The 18,761-nt window shown below is 44.7% G+C and overlaps 1 protein-coding gene across 2 annotated transcripts; it reads left to right on the forward strand.

Annotated features, from left to right (window-relative positions):
- Positions 1-234: 234 nt before the first annotated feature.
- Golga7 (golgin A7) lies at positions 235-15,322 on the forward strand. Of its 2 annotated transcripts, none has more exons than XM_032918827.1 (6): positions 235-307; positions 518-650; positions 6,371-6,523; positions 10,750-10,851; positions 11,947-12,014; positions 13,986-15,322. In XM_032918827.1, the coding sequence occupies exons 2-5, from the start codon at positions 540-542 to the stop codon at positions 11,983-11,985; spliced, it is 405 nt and encodes a 134-aa protein (XP_032774718.1). In that variant the 5' UTR covers positions 235-307; positions 518-539; the 3' UTR covers positions 11,986-12,014; positions 13,986-15,322. The 2 variants fall into 2 exon arrangements, with proteins under 2 accessions (XP_032774718.1, XP_032774717.1); XM_032918826.1 differs by having other exon boundaries at positions 236-307; positions 11,952-12,014.
- Positions 15,323-18,761: the final 3,439 nt, after the last annotated feature.

Consider the following 18,761-nt stretch of genomic DNA (forward strand, 5'->3'; position numbering starts at 1 on the left):
TAACAGAATCCGAGTCTCTAACCCCGGAGTCTTTCCAGGAACTCCCGATACACCGATCATATCCATATCCACCTCTTATTCTTCTTCCGCCCGGAAGGGCTTCACCCGCCTACACTAGGAAGACTTCTGTCCCAGCTACCGCGCACCACTCCGCAGCGCGCAGCCGCGGAGGTGTCGCTTTACGGCAGGAGGGGGCGGGGTATAAATGTGTGGCGCAGAATGAGTTTAGGAGAGGCAAGGCTTTTTGCGACAGGACGTAAGTGACGACGAACGTGGTGCGACAGCTGCTGGAGGGCTGAGGAGGCGGGTTTGTGTTAACAGGGCCGAACCAGGATGTCGGGGGGCGCGGGTCCTGGGCTTGGGTAGCTGGAGGCTCTCAGCTACAGCCATGAGTGAAGGGGTTCGGCGAGGGGGAGGTCTTGGGCATCTTTGGGCGGTGGGTGGCTCCGAAGGGCTGGCGGGCTGGAGAGCCGGCTCTAGGCCGGCAATCTGACCTGTGTCTTGCCCGAACTCGCAGAGCGGCGGGTCCTGTCCTCGCCATGAGGCCGCAGCAGGCGCCGGTGTCCGGGAAGGTCTTCATTCAGCGAGACTACAGCAGTGGCACCCGCTGCCAGTTCCAGACCAAGTTCCCCGCGGAGCTGGAGAACAGGGTACGCAGCCTGGATCCCTGCCCCCGCCCCCGGGGAGGGTAGAGTCCCTGGAGCGGGAGGGAGTGTCTCACAGTTCTGGAGATCAGGAGGCCTTCAGATCCATAGCAGAAGATGTACGAAGAAGTTACAGTCTAGTATTTAGAGAAAGACTGCTAAGGCTAGTAATGCTCAGAGTGCAGTGGTCTTATAGAACTTTAGGATGCACGCTTCCCCTCAGTCCACCCAAGAGTGTCCTTAACAGGACACCGACACATAAACGTACACACACTCAAACATACAGACACGGTTATTGACACCTTATTGAGGTGCACACACATACTCAGTTATTGACATCTTGATGAGGTGCTAATTCCTGGAACTCCGGGCTGCCTCATAACCTCTTGTGGTAGCCTATATCCTCAAAAGACAGCGTCATCGTTCTCATGACTGATATTTGTGGTCACTGTGCTGATCATGATGTTCAACTGAAAGGGTTTATTAGTGACGTGCTTGGTAGTCCAGACAGGCCTTCTTGGAACCTGAAAAACGTACATTGGCCGGGACAGGTTGTAGCTGAACCAACTCTGCACTCAGTCATAATCACTGAGAGCTTCCTGTTTGCCTTGCATATCAAAACGGTCACGAGGCACAGGTCCTTTGGACAACCTTGTAAACAAAGACGGGATTTGTTTACCATTCCTTCGGATTTAACAACACCAGAAATCTACGTGTGTGCGTGTGTTCTTGTGCGTTCTTGTGCCTAGCCCGTGTGATTCTTTTGTTCTTTGGCCGTATTAGTCAGATTCTGTTTGCTGTTCATAAGTCAGTTTCTAGAAACTGAGCCAGGAGGATGAGGAATTTTGAGGTAATTAAGCGTGGTGTGGGTGTGGGGCTAAGAAATGCTGGTTGTGGAGTAGGTGGGTGGAGATGAGTGTGTACCAGAGAAATGTGTACCAGCCATTTAAAATCAGATTGGTGGTTTGTAGGCTGGGTGTGTAGCTTAACGCAGAGAGCCTGTTCTTTCCAGGTTGAAGGCCCAGGGATCTATCCCCAGCACTAAATATTTAGTCAAGACTACTCCCAGCTACTAGGGAGTCGAAGGCAGGAAGATTGAATGTTCAAGGCCAGCCTAGGCAGCTTGAAAATGGCACACTGTAAAGTGGCTTGGGAAGGGTGGGAATGCTGGACCTTATTTCAGTGGTAGACCACTTGTCCACCGCTTCCATCCCCAGCACTGACCGTTAGGGCTGAAAAATCACTGATTCATTACCTTGCCCTTAAGTTTGATTTATGCCATAGGCAAGTTAATGGCACAGTTGCCTTTCTCGAACTGCCAATTAAAGATCCAAGAAGCTTTGAAAAGATACTGTATAAATAGTGTGTGGTCGTGGACGCTTATAATCTGGAACCCGAGGGCCAGAGGGAGGAGGATTCTGAGTTGTAAGCCAGTGTGAACTGCATAGCAAGACCATTGTCTCTGGGGCTGCAGAGATGACTCAGGGGTGAGGAGCACTGGCTGCTCTTCCAGAGGTCCTGAGTTCAAGTCCCAGCAACCATATGGTAGCTCACAACCGTCTGTAATGGGATCCGATGCCCTCTTGCCTCAGGGAGAGTGAGGAGGGAGAGGATAGCAGGTTTTGGTTGCCTTGTTTGTGACTTGTCATTTAAAGGCCTCTAATGGTTTATAAGTCAGAGTTCTTTGTTGAGCCAGACACATATATGCGACATCAGGCATTAGCCTTTCATCCTGTGTGGTAGAACCTTTCCTTAATAATCTTAGCTTAAGAAAACCAGATGTAGTCACACATACCTTTACAGGAAATTGATGTTGCTAAATTCTGCCATCCAAAAGTGGTACTTCATTGACTTGATAAACCGCAGAATTGCTTGTGGTACTGACCACTGTGTGGCATGTGCCTTTAACTGTTTTAGTGTCGAGTTAAACACTTGCCGTAAACCACTTGGAAAAGTTTTATGTGTGTGTGTTGATTATACGTTTAAGTTTCCTTGATTTTGTGTGATGAAGTTGAAAGGCCTCTTTATTTCTCTGCTAACCTAGAAAGACTGGTGATTGTGCTGGCCTGCTGGTAGGCCTGGCTTTCATTCTGTGGGAATATCACACTCGCCAATGTGCTAGAGAAAGGAACTAATGCACAAGTGTCTCATATTACATTATACTTAAAAATCCATGCGAGCTGTTTGAGAGCCCCGAATTCTGTCAGCTGAGCAGTCACTCCCCTGCCTGTTAGAGTGTGATGCTTCAACGCCTGAGAGCCTAGCTGCCTCAGTAGTTCTTCAGGTGAACCTGTGTTGTCCTTTTAGCCAACATGTAAATGTTATAGTCACCCTTGGTGGTCTTCTGAGAGGAGAAACTACAAATGGACACAGTAAACACACATTCTACTTATCTGGTCAGCAGAAGTAACCTTTGACTTGGCATTGCACTTTCGATCACTGTGGGCTTCAGCAGTGTGTATTTCAACAACAACAAGACTTCTATCTAAAGACCTTTGGAGAGCTGATGACTGTCTTAATGTGCTTAGACATAGCAGATGTTAAAAACTCCTGAATTTGTTCTTTGGGGATTAAGGCCAGTTGTGTCACTTGGTAACATTAAAATATATATCACAAAGGCAGTTTGTTATGCTAATGCTGTATTTACACAAGTATGATGTGTGGGCCAGCAGGAGTGCAGTGCAGAAGGAGAGCGGTAGAGTAGACTGTAGAGAAGATCAGTAAGGTGGCCACTCCCTGATGCTACCAAGTATCGGTTGCATTTGTTGCACTTCTGCAAGGTGGATGCTTAGGGAGGGATGCATTGCTGCTGGTTATCATGTCATTAGGAATTACAGTCCTGTGGGGCTACTGTCTCTATGTATGTCATGAGCTCAGAACATTATGGAGCCCATAACTGTTAATGTTGTTTGCCCTAACTACTCCCATCTATGCCCCATCCTACATTCTTTTATATTAACTTTTTAAAATCGCATGGACTTCATATGTGCATGCACTAAGGTTGGAGCCCAGGGCTTAGCCCACGCTAAGTGAATGCTTGACCACTGAAAAACCCAGTTTTCTTATAATATGCTTTTAAAACAACTTTATTCCTTTCTTCATTCTTTAAAAGAAATTACTAGCTACAGATTTGTTTATTAACCTGCCCTAGATTTGCCTCCGTTTTGCAAACTGTTAGACTCTGATAACAGTATTTCTAGTCCAAAGGGCAATTTCTAGATCTAGAAGGGCAGTTCTAATCTGGAAGAAATAAGGTAATCCTGATTGGATCTCACTGTTTTGAATTATATTGTATATAAAGATATCTAACAGTGAAAGAGCTTATGAAATCATAACAGTGCAGGTTGTTGAAGTAATAGTAAAGTCAGACTATCAAATGCGCACTGGCTACCTGAGGGGTGAGTTCAGGCATCACTGGACTGTGCTTGTTCTCAGGGTAGGAGCACTATGGCTTCCGTCCTCAGTGACCTTTTTTCCCTTTAAAGGGGGGAAGGAGGGCTGTTTCCAGACAGGGTCTCACTCTGTAGCTCTCACTGTATTGGAATTCACTATGGAGACCTGCCTGGCCTCAAACTCACAAAGATTCCCCTGCCTCTGACTCCCAAGTGCTGGGTTAAAGGTATGCAACCCTGTGCCCAGCTCTCAGTGACCAGTCTTGACCCTATCCTGAAGTAGAGAAAGATGTGGGAAGCTGGCCCTCCTCTCAGTGTCTTGTCCACCTAGCCCTTGTCATGGTAACTAAGGGCAAAGCAATGACGACAACCACTTCTGACCCAAGAGCTTTTAAGAACTCACAGACAGGATCATAAAATACTCTCTACTTTCTGATTTATTTCTTGGATTGGAGATGCGGCTCTGTAGAATGCTTGCCTAGCATGTGTGATGCTCTGGGTCAGGAGGAAGGTGTCAGATGAAATGCTCTACTGTGACTGGGCTTTTAAAATTGTAGGATGAAAGAACTATGAAGTCTGCAAAACTTTGTTAGAAGAAGAAAGTAAAATCAAATTAGTGGGGGTAGAAATAGAACTCAGTTTTTTGTTTTTTATTATGTATGAGTACACTGTAGCTGTCTTCAGACACACCAGAAGAGGGCATTGGATCTCATTACAAATGGTTGTGAGCCACCATGTGGTTGCTGGGATTTGAACTCAGGACCTCTGGAAGAGCAGTCAGTGCTCTTAACCGCCGAACCATCTCTCCAGCCCTAGAACTCAGTTTTTAGAATCCTTGGCTAATGTGCAGGAAACTGTGGGTTCTGTCCCCTACTCCACATAGAATTAGGTGTGACAGTTTATGTCTTTAATCCTCAAAAGATGAAGAAGACAGAAGGATCAGAACATGAAAGTCATCCTGTCTAGCCATATCATGGGTTTGAAGTCAGCCTGGAGTACGTGAGACCCTGTCTCAAGAAAAGAAAAAGACAAAGGCATGGCTAGAGTAAGAAACAGGCTGGCGGCAGCAGAATTGTGCTGCTGTCACTGAGTGCACGAACGTGATCTGAGAGATGGTTGTGAGGCAGTTGCCTTCTCTGGGACGTACATAACCTGTCCTTAACTAAAATATCACCAAGACAAATAGCAAATGCTTTAGTATTAACGTAGAGTAATGGTGTCACAGAGGTCAGGAATGGCTTTACTGTGAAGCACTGTGTCAGTTTGAGATTTTTGCCCTTCCCTATAGTATGAGCATCTAGTAACAAAGTATCTGCTGCAAAAAAGAACCATTGACAGCTCAGCCTAAAATATTCTTTCCTCAGTATTCAAACATACTCTCAATCAGAAATGGTGATGCATACCTTAATCCCAGCATTTGGAAGGCCTAGACATGGAAATCACAAGTATGAGGCCATCCTGGGCTGTGTAGTGAGACCCTCTTTAGAAAAGTAAATGAATAAATATTTTTCCAGGGTCAAAGGAACCTCTTCTTATGTGCCCTTACAATTAAGGGTGTGTGTGTAAAAGCCTGGCTATAGCAGTCTAGGTGCTCAGAGTACAAGTATGTGTGACTAGGAAGAATGGCATTAGCATTGAGTGTAGAGAAGTAGTATTTTGAACCTTCCCAATATCCAGTACCCATAAGATGGGTAAAGTTAAAGTCTCAGCGTTTACATTAGTGACATAGCTCTGGACTTAGTCACAGGAAGAGTTGTTTGCCTTATCTCTTGGGCTTTGTTTGCTTTTTAGACAAGGTCTCATGAGCCCAGGCTGAACGCACACTTACTATATAGCTAATGCCTTAAGTACTTTTCTATTCTGTAAGGAGTCACCATGAAAGCAATTGATTAGGGGCCTTGCAGTTCAGAGGGTGAGTGGACTCCGTGACCAACATGGTAGGGAGCTGGCAGCCGGCAGGCAGGCAGGCAGGCACTGGAGCAATAGCTGAGGGTTTACATTTGATCTGCAAGTTAGAGACAGAAAAAAGCTAACATGAGTGGCCAGAAGCCCACCCCAGTGACACCTTCAATAAGGCTATGCCTTCTAATTGTTAGCAGACAGATCCACAACTGGTGACCAGCATTCAGACATGCTACTGACCCACCTCTGCTCGCACTACTGACCCCCTGCCTCGGCACCCGTGTGCTGGAATCACAGCATTTGTTTCTATGCCTGTTCTGTTGTTTTTTAAATTTGGAATTTTGTCAAGACCACAAGGTCTGTCTGGTAGCAAAGAATGATTTGACCGTCTTCATTTCTAGAACTTATTTTTAAAAATCTTCTCCCCTACAGATTGATAGACAGCAGTTTGAAGAAACAGTTCGAACTCTAAATAACCTTTACGCAGAAGCGGAGAAGCTTGGGGGCCAGTCATACCTTGAAGGCTGTCTGGCCTGTTTAACAGCATACACCATCTTCTTATGCATGGAGACTCATTACGAGAAGGTAAGGCCACATTGTGTTCAGAAAGATCTCTAGACATCATGAGAGAAGATACGTTTATATATTAACAGTTGCTTTAAACTTTAGAAATATTTGTAATAATAATTCAGATTTTGCTATTGCTCTTGTGTCCAGAGCACATAGGAGTAGGTCCTACATGTTTTTGAAATAGGTCAAAATGTGTGTGTCTGCTTGGGGTGACAGCCAGTGTTCCAACTCTACATGCAAAGTTAATGTAGAAAATCTGGATGTCTCCTTGTCTCCAGCTTTTTGAGAATGTTTTTCGCAAAATTTCCATTTTCAATCATAGCCTCCAACTTGAGTTCTTTTCTCCTCTTTCCAGCTGCCTACCAGATATAGAGTTGCTAGTTGTCAACTGGAAATGTTCAGAATGCAAACCCCCATCTCCCCGTCCTGTTCAATAGCCCTCTCTGGCTGAGACACGAAGTGTAAAGGCTGCACTGTTTTCTGTTCCCCTTTGTTACCGGGTCATGGTCTTCTCTGCTGTCGTCTCTGTTGATGCTCCCGTCTTGCTCCTAGACTGCTCAGCGCTGTCCTAACGCCTTTCTCCTTGCTCTTTGCTTTTCCAGCTCACTTTCCACTGTCTTTAGAAAACACAGCCTTACTTCCTCTGCTACTCCTAAGTCATGACCTCCTTCTTCCCCAGTTATGAATGGAACGAGTAAGATCCTCCTGAAGCCGATATCAGGTTGCCTTTCGAGCTCCATCTCCCACGCCTTCCTTCCCGTGTTTCAACAGACAGACTGGATTAGAAGTGTAGCCTTTATCTCTGTGGCAGGAGCCACTCAGAGAGAGCACAGATTCTAAGTAGGCTTGGGTGTGTGGGGAAAGAGCCCGAGAGTGGCAATGGACACGCAAGGTAGGGAGCTCCACAGAAGCCCACGCTGAGACTCCTTGGATTAGGAGTGTGGCAGTTTGGGTGGAAGGAAGGGAAGGACATGCTGATAGTAGAACCAGGATTCAGGGAGGAGTTAACTTTAAGGAGGAGGGGAAGTTGAATTCCCATAGATTGAAAACATAGTCATCCAGTGATGCTCTTAAGGAAGCGTTTCTGCCAGGGATGGTAGCGGTTTATCCTTTGGAGTGACAGCTGTAAGAGGGAATTAGTAATTAGGTACAGACAATTAGTAATTGGCTACAGGATCTTGGGTACATTCATTTCTTGGAGGTCTCTCAATTGTAAAGTAGATCTTGGAATTAATATGTTTCCTCATATATAGTAAATGTTTAATAAACACTTTCTTGAAGTAGTTTTTAAAAATAATCTTATGCATTTATATATTGTATTGCACACAAACATGCCAGGGCACCGGTGGAGCCCAGAGAAGAACCACAGGGACAGGACCTTGTCTTCCACTGTGTCTGACTGAGACAGGCTCTCTCTGTTGTTCACTGCTGCATCGTCCCCGCTAGCTGGCTCTCAAGCTTCCTGTCTCCTGTAAGGTGTGCTGAAGCTCAGCTTCTGTCCCTGCTTCTAAACGAGCTCTGGGCATCTGAGCTCAGGTCACGAGGCTTGCACAGCAAACCGTGTCCCCATCCCCTGTCCTCTAGTTCCTTATGAAAAGGCACGATTAATCAATTAAACACCAGTGTTTTAAACATTAAGATTTCTTATTCTACAAAGGGTAAACTAAATATAAAGTTTACACTTTATTGTGTGGGTTAAATTTCTTGAAATTGTCAATAATCCTTTTAAAACTTGCTTGGACAGTTATGTGCTTTGTTGCTTATAATATGCTATTTATTGTAAGACGATGGTGTTATTTCTCCATTGTTGCTATTAGAATTAGAGAACAATTGAGCTTCTAAGAGGTTTTCCTCACTGCCTGCTTTGTTTACCAACTAGAATGCATCTCTTCTGCCTGTGGGCTGTAATTAGAAGGACACTTGAGTATTTTCTGAAAATGCCAAGATCCTGTTCTCTGCTGAGCCTGGCTCATGCAGTTTTCTAGCAGCCTGTCTACAGAGTCACGTTCCTGTTGTCTATTCTGGAAGTTGGATAATGTTGGATTCTGTACATATTACACTAGTTGAGGTTGTACTGGGTGTTTGGAAATAAGGTGATTTTGTTAAATATTTTGGTTTGTTTGACGCTGATTTAAAGTGTAAGCGTCGGTGAGATGGCTCAGTGGATAGAGGAGCGTACGTGCAGGCCTGGTGACCCGAGTGTGAGCCGTGCATTCTCCAGGATGCAGGAGAGAAGTGACTCCTGTAGTTGTGCTCTGTCCTTCACATACATGCCCTGGCTCAGGCACAAAAATCACACACACATACACATAAAAATAATATAAGCATGAATAAATGTCATCTTAAATTCAGGTGCAGTTTGGAATGGCTGCCCCTATGAACATCTTCTGTTACTAGGAATGAAGCGTCCAGAAGCAACTTGTACTGCCTTCTCCAAAATAGTATACGATTTGGAATTTTCCTTTTAGAGAGGGAGGTAGTCAAGGGAGAGAAGAGAGAGAGAATGAGAATGGCTCACTTGTTTCTGAGCTAATAGCCAGATGCACATAAATGATACTAAAATTTAAACAGAATCTTTGTCCAATTAAGTTATGCTTGAATCACATAATAGGAATGCTCTTTCCTGGATAGTGGCCTGAGGCCAAGGAGGAAAGCTGGTTTAAAAGAACTCACTCTTAAACCAGCTTCCACGCACACACCTCTGTCCCTCTGCTGTTACTCTCTGGGGCTGAGGGAGGCCTGCTCTCCAGTTTCCCGTTCAGGTGATGAGGTAAGGAGATTGGAAAGATGATTGGAAGTCCAGAGCTGAGCCCGTTTGTGGGCCTTCCTCCCACTCATTCACTTAGGGTTATTGACGAACTGAAGACAATGCCCAAGGGGTTTGCTCATAATGACCAGCATAGTTCAGTTCTTAGAGCTGAAAATAACAGCGAACTCACATTGCTTCAGATGATAAGGCTCAAAAAGTTGCCATCTTTACAAATAGTGTTTTTAATTTACTGAAGAACCATGTAGATTGCTCTTTCAATGTCTCTCCTCACCTAAAAAGGAATAAGCCTGAGATTATGTTATCTGCAAAGACAGACTCTAAATCGCATGACACATAAATATTTATTTATGTATTTCCGTTCAGTAAGTAGTAAACTATTCAAACCTCATCGAGCTTTGTATTTTAAGATAGTTTACACTAAAATCTCTCAGTTGTAACGTCTCCCTCCTTTACTGCACTCCTGGTACATCAGCACTCTTAGCCCTGGCGAACGCTCGACCTGCAGCGCCGATTTGCTTGCATACGTTGCTTTCCCTCTCTGTTGTGAGCAAGTTTGTACCTCACCATGTTCTCACAGTGAAGATCTAAAGCTGTACTGGGTAACTTAAAGACTAAATCGCAGTCCTTTAGAGAGGGGCGGGGATGACTTTGAGCTGAGGTCGAGCGTGTAGCTCCTTGACTTTAGAGAGCCGCTCAGACGTATTTCTCACTTTCTCAGAATTGCCCTTATTGAAGCTGAGGATTTGGCTGTTTCTCAAGGTTCCTTTGTGTCCTATCTGGGTTTTGTCTACATTTGTTTTGACTTTTACAAGCTTAATACTACATTCATAATTTGAAGTTCTGTCTAGGAAGTAAGAGCAAACTACAGAGCATCAGTGTATGCAAACGCAGAAATGATTCGAGCCATCTGTGGTCAGAAACCCCACCAGCACTGACGTCTGTGTACTCTACAAAGAAAAGGGGCCTCCAGCAGAGGGACAGAGCTCCCTTTGTCATAGGCCAAGTCATTACTTGGAATGGCTGAAAACACACAAAAGGGAGGAAAGTAGTTCTTAGGCAGGAAGACCGAGAGCAAGCCTCGTATTAGAAGAGTCCATCTCAGCTGCTGGCAGCGTATGAGCAGTAGCAGGAAAACGTGTGTGTGTGTGTGTGTGTGTGTGTGTGTGTGTGTGTGTGTGTGTGTGTGTGTGTGTGTGTGTGTGTGTGTGTGTGTGTAAGTGACTTAGTCCCTGTACAGAACGGAGGTGAGAGGGAAGGGCTGCTGCTCACTGCATGTGTGTGCATTTGCACTGCAGTCTAGCACACACCCACTGTGTCTGCACAGCGGACAGCAGCCAGACAACCCAGACCGTTCTGCCGTGTAGAAACCAGTCTGACTTGCATTCAAAGACAACTCGCTGTCTGAATATTCTGAGATCTAGCTAACGCTTCCGAGAAATCTATAAAAAGCTGTGGTGTTTCCTTCTGACAGGTCTTGAAGAAAGTCTCCAAATATATTCAAGAACAGAATGAGAAGATATATGCTCCCCAAGGCCTCCTCCTAACAGACCCCATTGAGAGAGGACTTCGAGTTGTATCCTTTTAGTCCAGATCAGAAGGTCTTAAATATTTCTAAAAAGAAAACCATGGTGGTACTATTTAGCCTTGGCCTTGGACAAAGAGTATCTCACTTCTGCTCCTCTTATGTGTGCCTTCAGAACTTTCGTGTGGATTCTATACCATAGGCATCCCTTTCCAGCATGATCGTAGTCCGTGTCTTTCTGAACTTCGCATTGCACGGGGCTCTGAACTGTGTCCCTGGCTTCCTTGGTTCTGAGGGCATCTGGTAGAAGTGAAGCCTGAGAGAGTAATGCATCCGAGCTGAAGGAGCTGTGAACACGAAGCCCCTTTGAAGGGTGTGGTGAGGCGTCATCCAAACGAGTTGTGGTCCACAGGGTCACCTGGCAGTTGGTCTGTCACAGCTGCCAGTGTGTCATCTCATCTTGGCAGACTGTCCATAGTCTAGAGGCAGGAGGCCTTGGGAAATTACTAAGAGTGTTTAGTAAATAAAACTGCAAAAGCCACGTTTACTTATTAGTAAGTGAAGCCATGACTGAATGGTTTTAACCTAGTCACACAGTCCTGGCCCTGCGGGTGATAATTTTAGTTAGCAGGTATTTTACTCTGCAGCAGTGATTCTTTGAAGGGTCATGACCCTCTTCCACAAAAACATTTTCATATAATTGAGGGCATTTTTGAGTCCCTCAATCTCTATGAATTCTCAGTTGAATCTCCTACTAGTTACAAATACAAAATACTTCCCGGGGGCTGGAGAGGCGGCTCCTGGTGGGGAGCACTGGCTGCTCCTGCAGAGTTCTATTCCCAACACCTACGTGACACTCACAGCCACAACTCCAGCTCCAGGGGACCTGATGCCCTCCTCTGACCTCTGTGATGGACGACGCACACACTGTGTACGTCCATGCAGACAGAACAGACACAGAAAACAGCGTGCAGAGTTGTTGTAAACCTGGTGTTTTAGAAGCGGCTGTTCTCATCACTGCAGGCAATTTATTAAACTTTCCGCAAGCTGAAAAGGGAGTCTGCACAGACCAAACTGTACTATCTTCTGTATTGTCTGTCTCCTCCACGTGCTACATCCCGGTGTGTTTTCTTGACGGCCATGCTGTTTAGATTGAAATCACCATCTATGAAGACAGAGGTGTGAGCAGTGGGAGATAAACTGTAGACGTGAAGGTGAGTGTGCATCCCATGGTTTATATTACGGTCTTAAGGATCTTAGCACGATGTAAAGAGCGGGTTAAATCATGTCGCATGTTCTATTGATTGTGTAAGCTTGAGCTAATCCCGGGGTCACCTTGTATTTTAAATGTGTATGTAGCTCAAATCTACTTGGTTATAAATTTAATTTTTAGTTTCCCCTGTTATCTCCAGGCTGGTCGTTACTTTGATCCTTAGAGAGGAGTTGACTTGGCTTGCTTTAACACTTTAGATGTGCTCTAGCCCCTTAAATGTTGGGTCTTACATACAGCTGAACCAGCCTAGAGATTTTTGTCTTTGTACCTTGTTTTAAGGAAGCCCGGGGAATTTCAAGAGGTAAAGCTTTGGAAGGAGCGTTACCTGGAGGGTACAACATAAATTTCATTCTTTTGGTCAGAATGTTAATATTCTTGTACAGCCAGGTGATGCCCTTTAATAAATAGAAACAAACTAGTTACTAGTAATAAAAACCTGTAGTCAGATATTGTTCAGTCCATGCCTGTGTTTGTCCAGCTCTTAAAGGACAGAAATGGTACTTCCTGTTCCCATCCATTTCAGTTACACATTCCGTTGCACTTCACAGGTACTTCTGGTACTGATTAACAGGCAGCACAAGACAGACTGTACACAGCACACATATCTTCTAGGGTAAAACTAGCAACCACCGTGTCAGGGCTCCTCGTCTGCTGAGTGCTGTACTGATGGTGTTTGTGGGTCTCATAAGGTCTCCTCTCATGGATGAGCACACTGTGGTGAAAGTAGAGATCAAGGTCACACTGCTAACGAGTATTGAGGGGCTCAAGGCCCCTTGTAGGCCTCAGCGATTGCAGCAGAAGAATATACAGAAAGGACAGATGGTTCCTGTCCTAGTGTTAACCCCTTCCTTCTTTTCAGTGTCCTGTCTCCTGTTCATGTATTGGATCTGATCAATCTCTCAACATTCCAAACGGCAGTGTCTCAGCACTAGTTCTGTGTTGTCTATAGTTCTGAAGCCAGAGGGCTCAATAATGACTAGTATGTGGTTTATTTCCTTTACAACTTCATTTTGAACATGTAGCATGAGTTGTCCATACATTTCTCATGTACAGTTTCCAAACTGATATTTCTCACATGAGCCACTCCACTGAGACCTCTGGTTTTGTTGTGTGCCACTGGAATAAGTTTGTCATTTCTAGCTGCAGTGACACAGCACAGTCCATTTGTCATGACTCAACTTGAAATTTTGAAATGAGAAAGCTTTGTATTCAGAACTTGTAGATAGTTTCATGAATGTGAATATTTTTGTCCAATACAGCATAGTTTTCAGAGTTTTATGTTGCTCACTTCCAGGATCCGCTGTTGGGATGATTATAAACTAGAACTTACTCAGTTTGACCTTTTTAAAAAAGTCTATGAGGTGTCTGTAGGTTGAAGTATTATTAAAGGAAAATTAGCATGAAGTCAGAAACCATGGGGAGGCTGTTAGTAGAGCTTTAAGCAAAAACTGTGTTGCCCTTTTCTAATATTGTGCATCTGTATTAGACACATATGTGTTCTCTAAGGTTTTCTATATTAAAGATGAAATAGGGACTGGAGAGATGACCGCCTGCTCCTCCAGAGGGGGACATGGAGCGATCTCATGCCTGTAGCCCTCTCCTGGGCTCCACAGGCATTGCATACAGGTGGTACACAGATACAGGCAGGCCAAACACTGCTGTGCATAAAATAAAGGCTAAAAAAAGAGAGAGAGATGAAATATAACTGCCGTCACAGTAAATCAGCGGGTGGTAAGAGTAGCTGACATTTGTTAGCACTTGAGTGACAGCCCATTCTAAGTGATCGCAGATCTACCAAACAATCGGGCACCAGCAGAGCTCATCATCTGTAAGAAGTCTCAGAGGGTTGGGTTGGTTTTTAATTTACTTTTTAGCATTCCTTTCTAAAGTGTTTGCTTTTCCCGACTTACAGATCCCACCTCCAGCTGGGACCTTCGTCTATCTACTGGCTGATGGCAGAGTGTCCCTACCTCCTCTCCAGAGCGTTAATCTCTTGTCTCTGCTGCCAGAGCCACGGTGCCACACCTGGAGTGACCGCTCGTCACTCAGCATCCACTTTGTGTCTCCCAATTGTGTAGGACTCTGTGATCTTTGATTTGTTTCCAAGAAAACACAAGGAAGCAATTCACTTTTAAAAATTCAAAGCCATTTAAAAACCAGGCAGTTGGACAGCCCAAGACAAAGTCGTTTTCTTACCTGGCACCAGTCTCACTGGTTCTCCTCGTCCCGCGGGTCAGTTTCCTAGGTGGCTTTATAATTCCACGAGTCGTGTCTTAGCTCAGTTCTTCCCCAGATTAGCAACAGGCTTCGAGGGTGTGTTATGCCTGTGGTCCGGCTAACCTGCTGCCCGGATTCCCCACGCTACCAGCCTTGGTGCTTCAGCTCTAAGACTGACTCCTACCGTTCAGCGTCAGAAGCTCCTTGAGAGAATAATCCCTTACTTGTTCTAGCATTGCAGTCACCATTAGAGCAGTATTTAAAGCAGTTCAGGTTATTTCTTTGAAGGCATTTCTGTCAATGTGCATTACCTCGAAGTGTTGGGGGGGATAGTGTGTGTGTTGCTTGTTCAGTACACAGATCCGTAAGCACAATAAGCCAGACACTCGGCCACCAGATGCTGCCCCAGCTCCGCCCCCCAGCTCCGCCCCCCAGCTCCGCCCCCGTGTGGTGAGCAGGCACCCTAAGCACCTGACTCTAGTTTTGTTACAGATGTAACTTAGGAGAAAAAAGTGGTAGGAATAACACTGTATGTTGCTAATTTGTAACCTACTTATAAACTCTGATTCCTAGCCTCCTCACATACAGTATTCAGGGCACAGAAATCTTTTGATTGACTCAAGTAAGTTTTGGCTTCCATGTAACTTGCAAGTTCCAGTTAACTTTCCCAGCTCTTCTTTATCTCTGTCCTCTCCGTATTGGAATTTCGTGTGTCCTTTCTTTTAGGAGTTTGAGAGCACTGTTTGGAAGAAGTTAAGAGACATAAGGAATGAACAAAGCAGTTACAAGTTGAACTTTTAGAGATATTGTAGGTGCTAATACTGGATTTAATCTTTCAGATTTAATTTGTTTTTGGGCCGTGTAGTGATTCAGTAAACTCCTTAGCTCTGTGTAATAATTTAATTGTTCAACCCTCATTTGTTCCTTTAAAGCCTAGACTAGTCTGTCTGCCTTTTAAACTCCTTGCAATAATGTTGGCAAAATATTAACACATTAGTAAAACTTTTCTTAAATAAACCTCTCTGTGTCTTAGTTGATGTGATTTGATGAAGGAAATGGTCTGACATTTTACTTGGAAGGCAATATTGGAGTAACTGACAAAGTATCTGAGTATTTTATTTTTTACTTAGAGTACGTGTGTGTGTGTGTGTGTGTGTGTGTGTGTGTAAGTGTGTGTTGTACGTGGGTGTACTCATGCCATGGCATGCATGTGATGTCAGAGTCAGTCCTCCCACCACGAGGACACTAGGGATTGAACACAAATCCAACCCAAGGAGACTACCTGCTAGCCATGTTACCCACCCTTACTTAATATGAATAGATAGTTTTCATTAGGAAAGAGTTGTCAGAATTACTACTCTATCTGGAGTCATCTGATGACTTTTTAAAAATAAGGTAGATTTATGGAGAATACAGAATGGGACTGGTGAGGTAGCTCAGTGGATAAGCCTGAGCTGCACCACGCCTGGTCCCTCAGGTCATCCCCCAGACCCACTTGATGGGAGAACCAACTCCCACAAGTTGTAATTTGACCCCTACACATGCACTAGGCAGGTGCATGCACACAATTTTTCTTAAATGCAAAATACTGTGTATTCTGACATTTTACTGTGAGCCTATTCCTTGTAGGAGATTTTCAGAATCTTTCTCTTGAAATAGTCATATGTGTAGTCATACACTCTCCAATGTGCAAAACCTCGAAGAAATGTAAGAGGAACTGGGTGGTGGTGGCATATGCCTTTAATTGCAGTACTTGGGAGGCAGTGGCAGGCGGATTTTTGAGTTTGAAATCAGCCTGGTCTACAGAGTGAGTTCTAGGACAGTAAAGACTACACAGAGAAACCCTGACTTGAAAAACCAAAGAGGAGGAGGAAGAGGAAGAAGAAAGAAAAAGGGAAAAAGGCTTAGAAAGAAAAGAAAAAGAAAGGGAAAGGTAGAAAATATCCAATTCACACAGTGTTTGCCCTTAGCCAAGATGAGGTTTTGGGCTGCCCAGCTCCTGAGATAATCAAGATGGAGTTTTGTGGGCCTGACAAGATAGATGGCTGAGAGTAAAGGCCTTGGCCACCAAGCCTGAGAACATGAACCTGATCCCCAGGACTCACGGTAGAAGACAGCTAAGCTCCAGCAAGTAGTCCTCTGACCATCCCCACTCATGCCCAATAAACAGGCAGTGGTGGACTAGGTCACGGCTAGGTTCCATCTCGACCTCAGCTTCCTCAGTTGGAACCTTTGAAGTCTGCCGATGACCGAAGTGGCCTGTAGGGGACCGGGAGTATAGCTTAGTGCTTGTCTACCATATGTGAGGTCCTAGATTCAATGCCTCCCTGCAACAAAGCTCAGAACTTCATGGACTCGTGAGGTCCTTGTGCCTTAGCTGGGACCAGTGTACAGACACAAACTACCATGTCCAGAATTTAATTACTCACTTACGTGAGCCTGGCAACCTTCTCAGCTTTGTGCTATTACCTTCTGACACGATAGGGAATTCCTAAACCTTCAGATTCTAGCTGGGTATGACTCTAATAGAGCTCTTAACATGTATGAGGCCCAGCACAGAAAAATGATAAAACCTTCAGGTTCCTAAGTCACTTTGCTTTTTAAGAAATTTCTGAAATTGGGTGCGGCTAGGCACGCCTGGGATAGGACCGAGTCCAGTTTAAGAGCAGACTGAGTGAGACGTTGGTGGGGGGCTGTCACTTTAGAGTTGGTTTTGGCTTAAGAGAAAGAGGGGCCCTAAGAAATGATGCATCGACTGCTAGCCTGTGGTTCTTGGCCACACATGTGTTCTCTGACCTCATTTCAGATTAGTTTATAGGCAGGAAGTGAGCAAAGTTCACACGCAGAATGTCTTGGTAACTACTAATCTGGACCCCCAAATGAGCACTGTAAGGAACACTCTGACTGCAAACATGGCAGTCCCTTCCCAGTGAGGGATTAGCGTGTGCAGCTTATCCAATTTTATATAATCCAGTCCCGCTTTCAGGACCTTTGAAGAACCGTATTTGAAAACCACCCCTAGTGGATCCAGTGTGTCAGACAGGCTCTCTGTTCTGAGCTACACTCAAGTCCCCGCGTTTGTAATATGTCCTGGCCCGTGGGAACATCAACGGAGACCCTGGAGAGGGCAGTGGGATGGATGGGACAAGAGGCGCGAGAAATGGAGACAAGACAGTATTCTGATCAAGTCTCATTTAATCAAGCAAAAAGCACTTGCTTATAAGCAGAAAAATCACACAAACACAAACTGGTAGTCAGGGTAACGATAAGCATACGTCACATCAGAAACCAATAGCATAAGTTTTGATTTCCCAAAAACTTCTTACCTACAATAATAAGTTTTCCAATTTCCTGAAGTTTCTAATTAACAATAGAGTGAAACTCATTCTTGTGTAAAAGCAAGCTACCAGGAAGTCTCCAGTATTCTCGGCTGGTGGTAACCCCCACGTATGCTACTTGGACACAAGGGCCCATGAAGTGGAAAACACCGAGCTCAGACAGAGAAAGGCATAAGCAGGCCGGGTGGCCCTGGACAGTAATACGTGGTCTTTCTATTTTCTAGACACTTGAAAATGTCTAGAAAATGCTCCTAGGAAACAAGTTACATGTTGGGTATGATGGCTAATCCCAGTAGAAGCAGCGAATCTGTGTGAGTTCAAGGCCATCCAGGACAGCATAGTTAGACTAAGGGGGGTACAGAGGCTGTACAGCAGAGCACCTTGTATATGTCTATGGAATTGCCATGTCCACAGTGATCACTCCTAGAAATGTTAAAGAAGGAGAGGAAAAGGGAGGAAAGGAAGAGTGTGGGAAAGTAACTTCCCTGGCTTACATGGAAGTGTTCACGGTCAAGCTGAATTACTCACTTCCTGTAAATGCTAGAGACAGACAGACAGACAGACAGACAGACAGACAGACAGACAGACAGACACACACACACACACACACACACACACACACACACACACACACACACACACACACCCGCCCAGGCAAAAAACCCAGGGTGATTTCAGCATTCACAGGACTCCATAGGTCCTGTGAACTAGTAGGACCGGAAGCTCATGCCTGAGCAGTTTCTAGAATTGCAGCTGCTTACAGACGCTACTGTAATATCCCAGACAGCCAACGCTCCTGGCTCCTGTTTCAGAAAATATAACTTCATAACCAACTTCACCCCTCAAAGCTAAAATGACATTTTCATAACTAAAGATAAATACAGTAATTTTGTATCACCCTGGGCTATTCTACAAATGGAATATATCTTATCTGTGCCATGCTCATTTGATAGTAAAATACAAATCTAATGATATGTGGAACAAAATATAATCATCCTATTCTTCACATTTCAAAAGTCAGCCGATTAATTAAAATGTTGACACCATCGGGAGGCAGACGTGGGTGGTACATTATACGTCTGAGGCCAACCTGATCTACATAGCAAGTTTCATGTCAGCCAGAGTTGCATGAT

This window comes from Rattus rattus, chromosome 13 (assembly GCF_011064425.1).
Source record: "Rattus rattus isolate New Zealand chromosome 13, Rrattus_CSIRO_v1, whole genome shotgun sequence".
NCBI lineage: Eukaryota > Metazoa > Chordata > Mammalia > Rodentia > Muridae > Rattus > Rattus rattus.

Coding starts and splice junctions, on each gene's coding strand:
- Golga7 (XM_032918826.1), top strand. CDS start 540: ATGAGGCCGCAGCAGGCGCCGGTGTCCGGGAAGGTCTTCATTCAGCGA. Junction 651..6,370: donor CCGCGGAGCTGGAGAACAGG/GTACGCAGCCTG, acceptor TCTCCCCTACAG/ATTGATAGACAGCAGTTTGA. Junction 10,852..11,951: donor TTGAGAGAGGACTTCGAGTT/GTATCCTTTTAG, acceptor CATGCTGTTTAG/ATTGAAATCACCATCTATGA.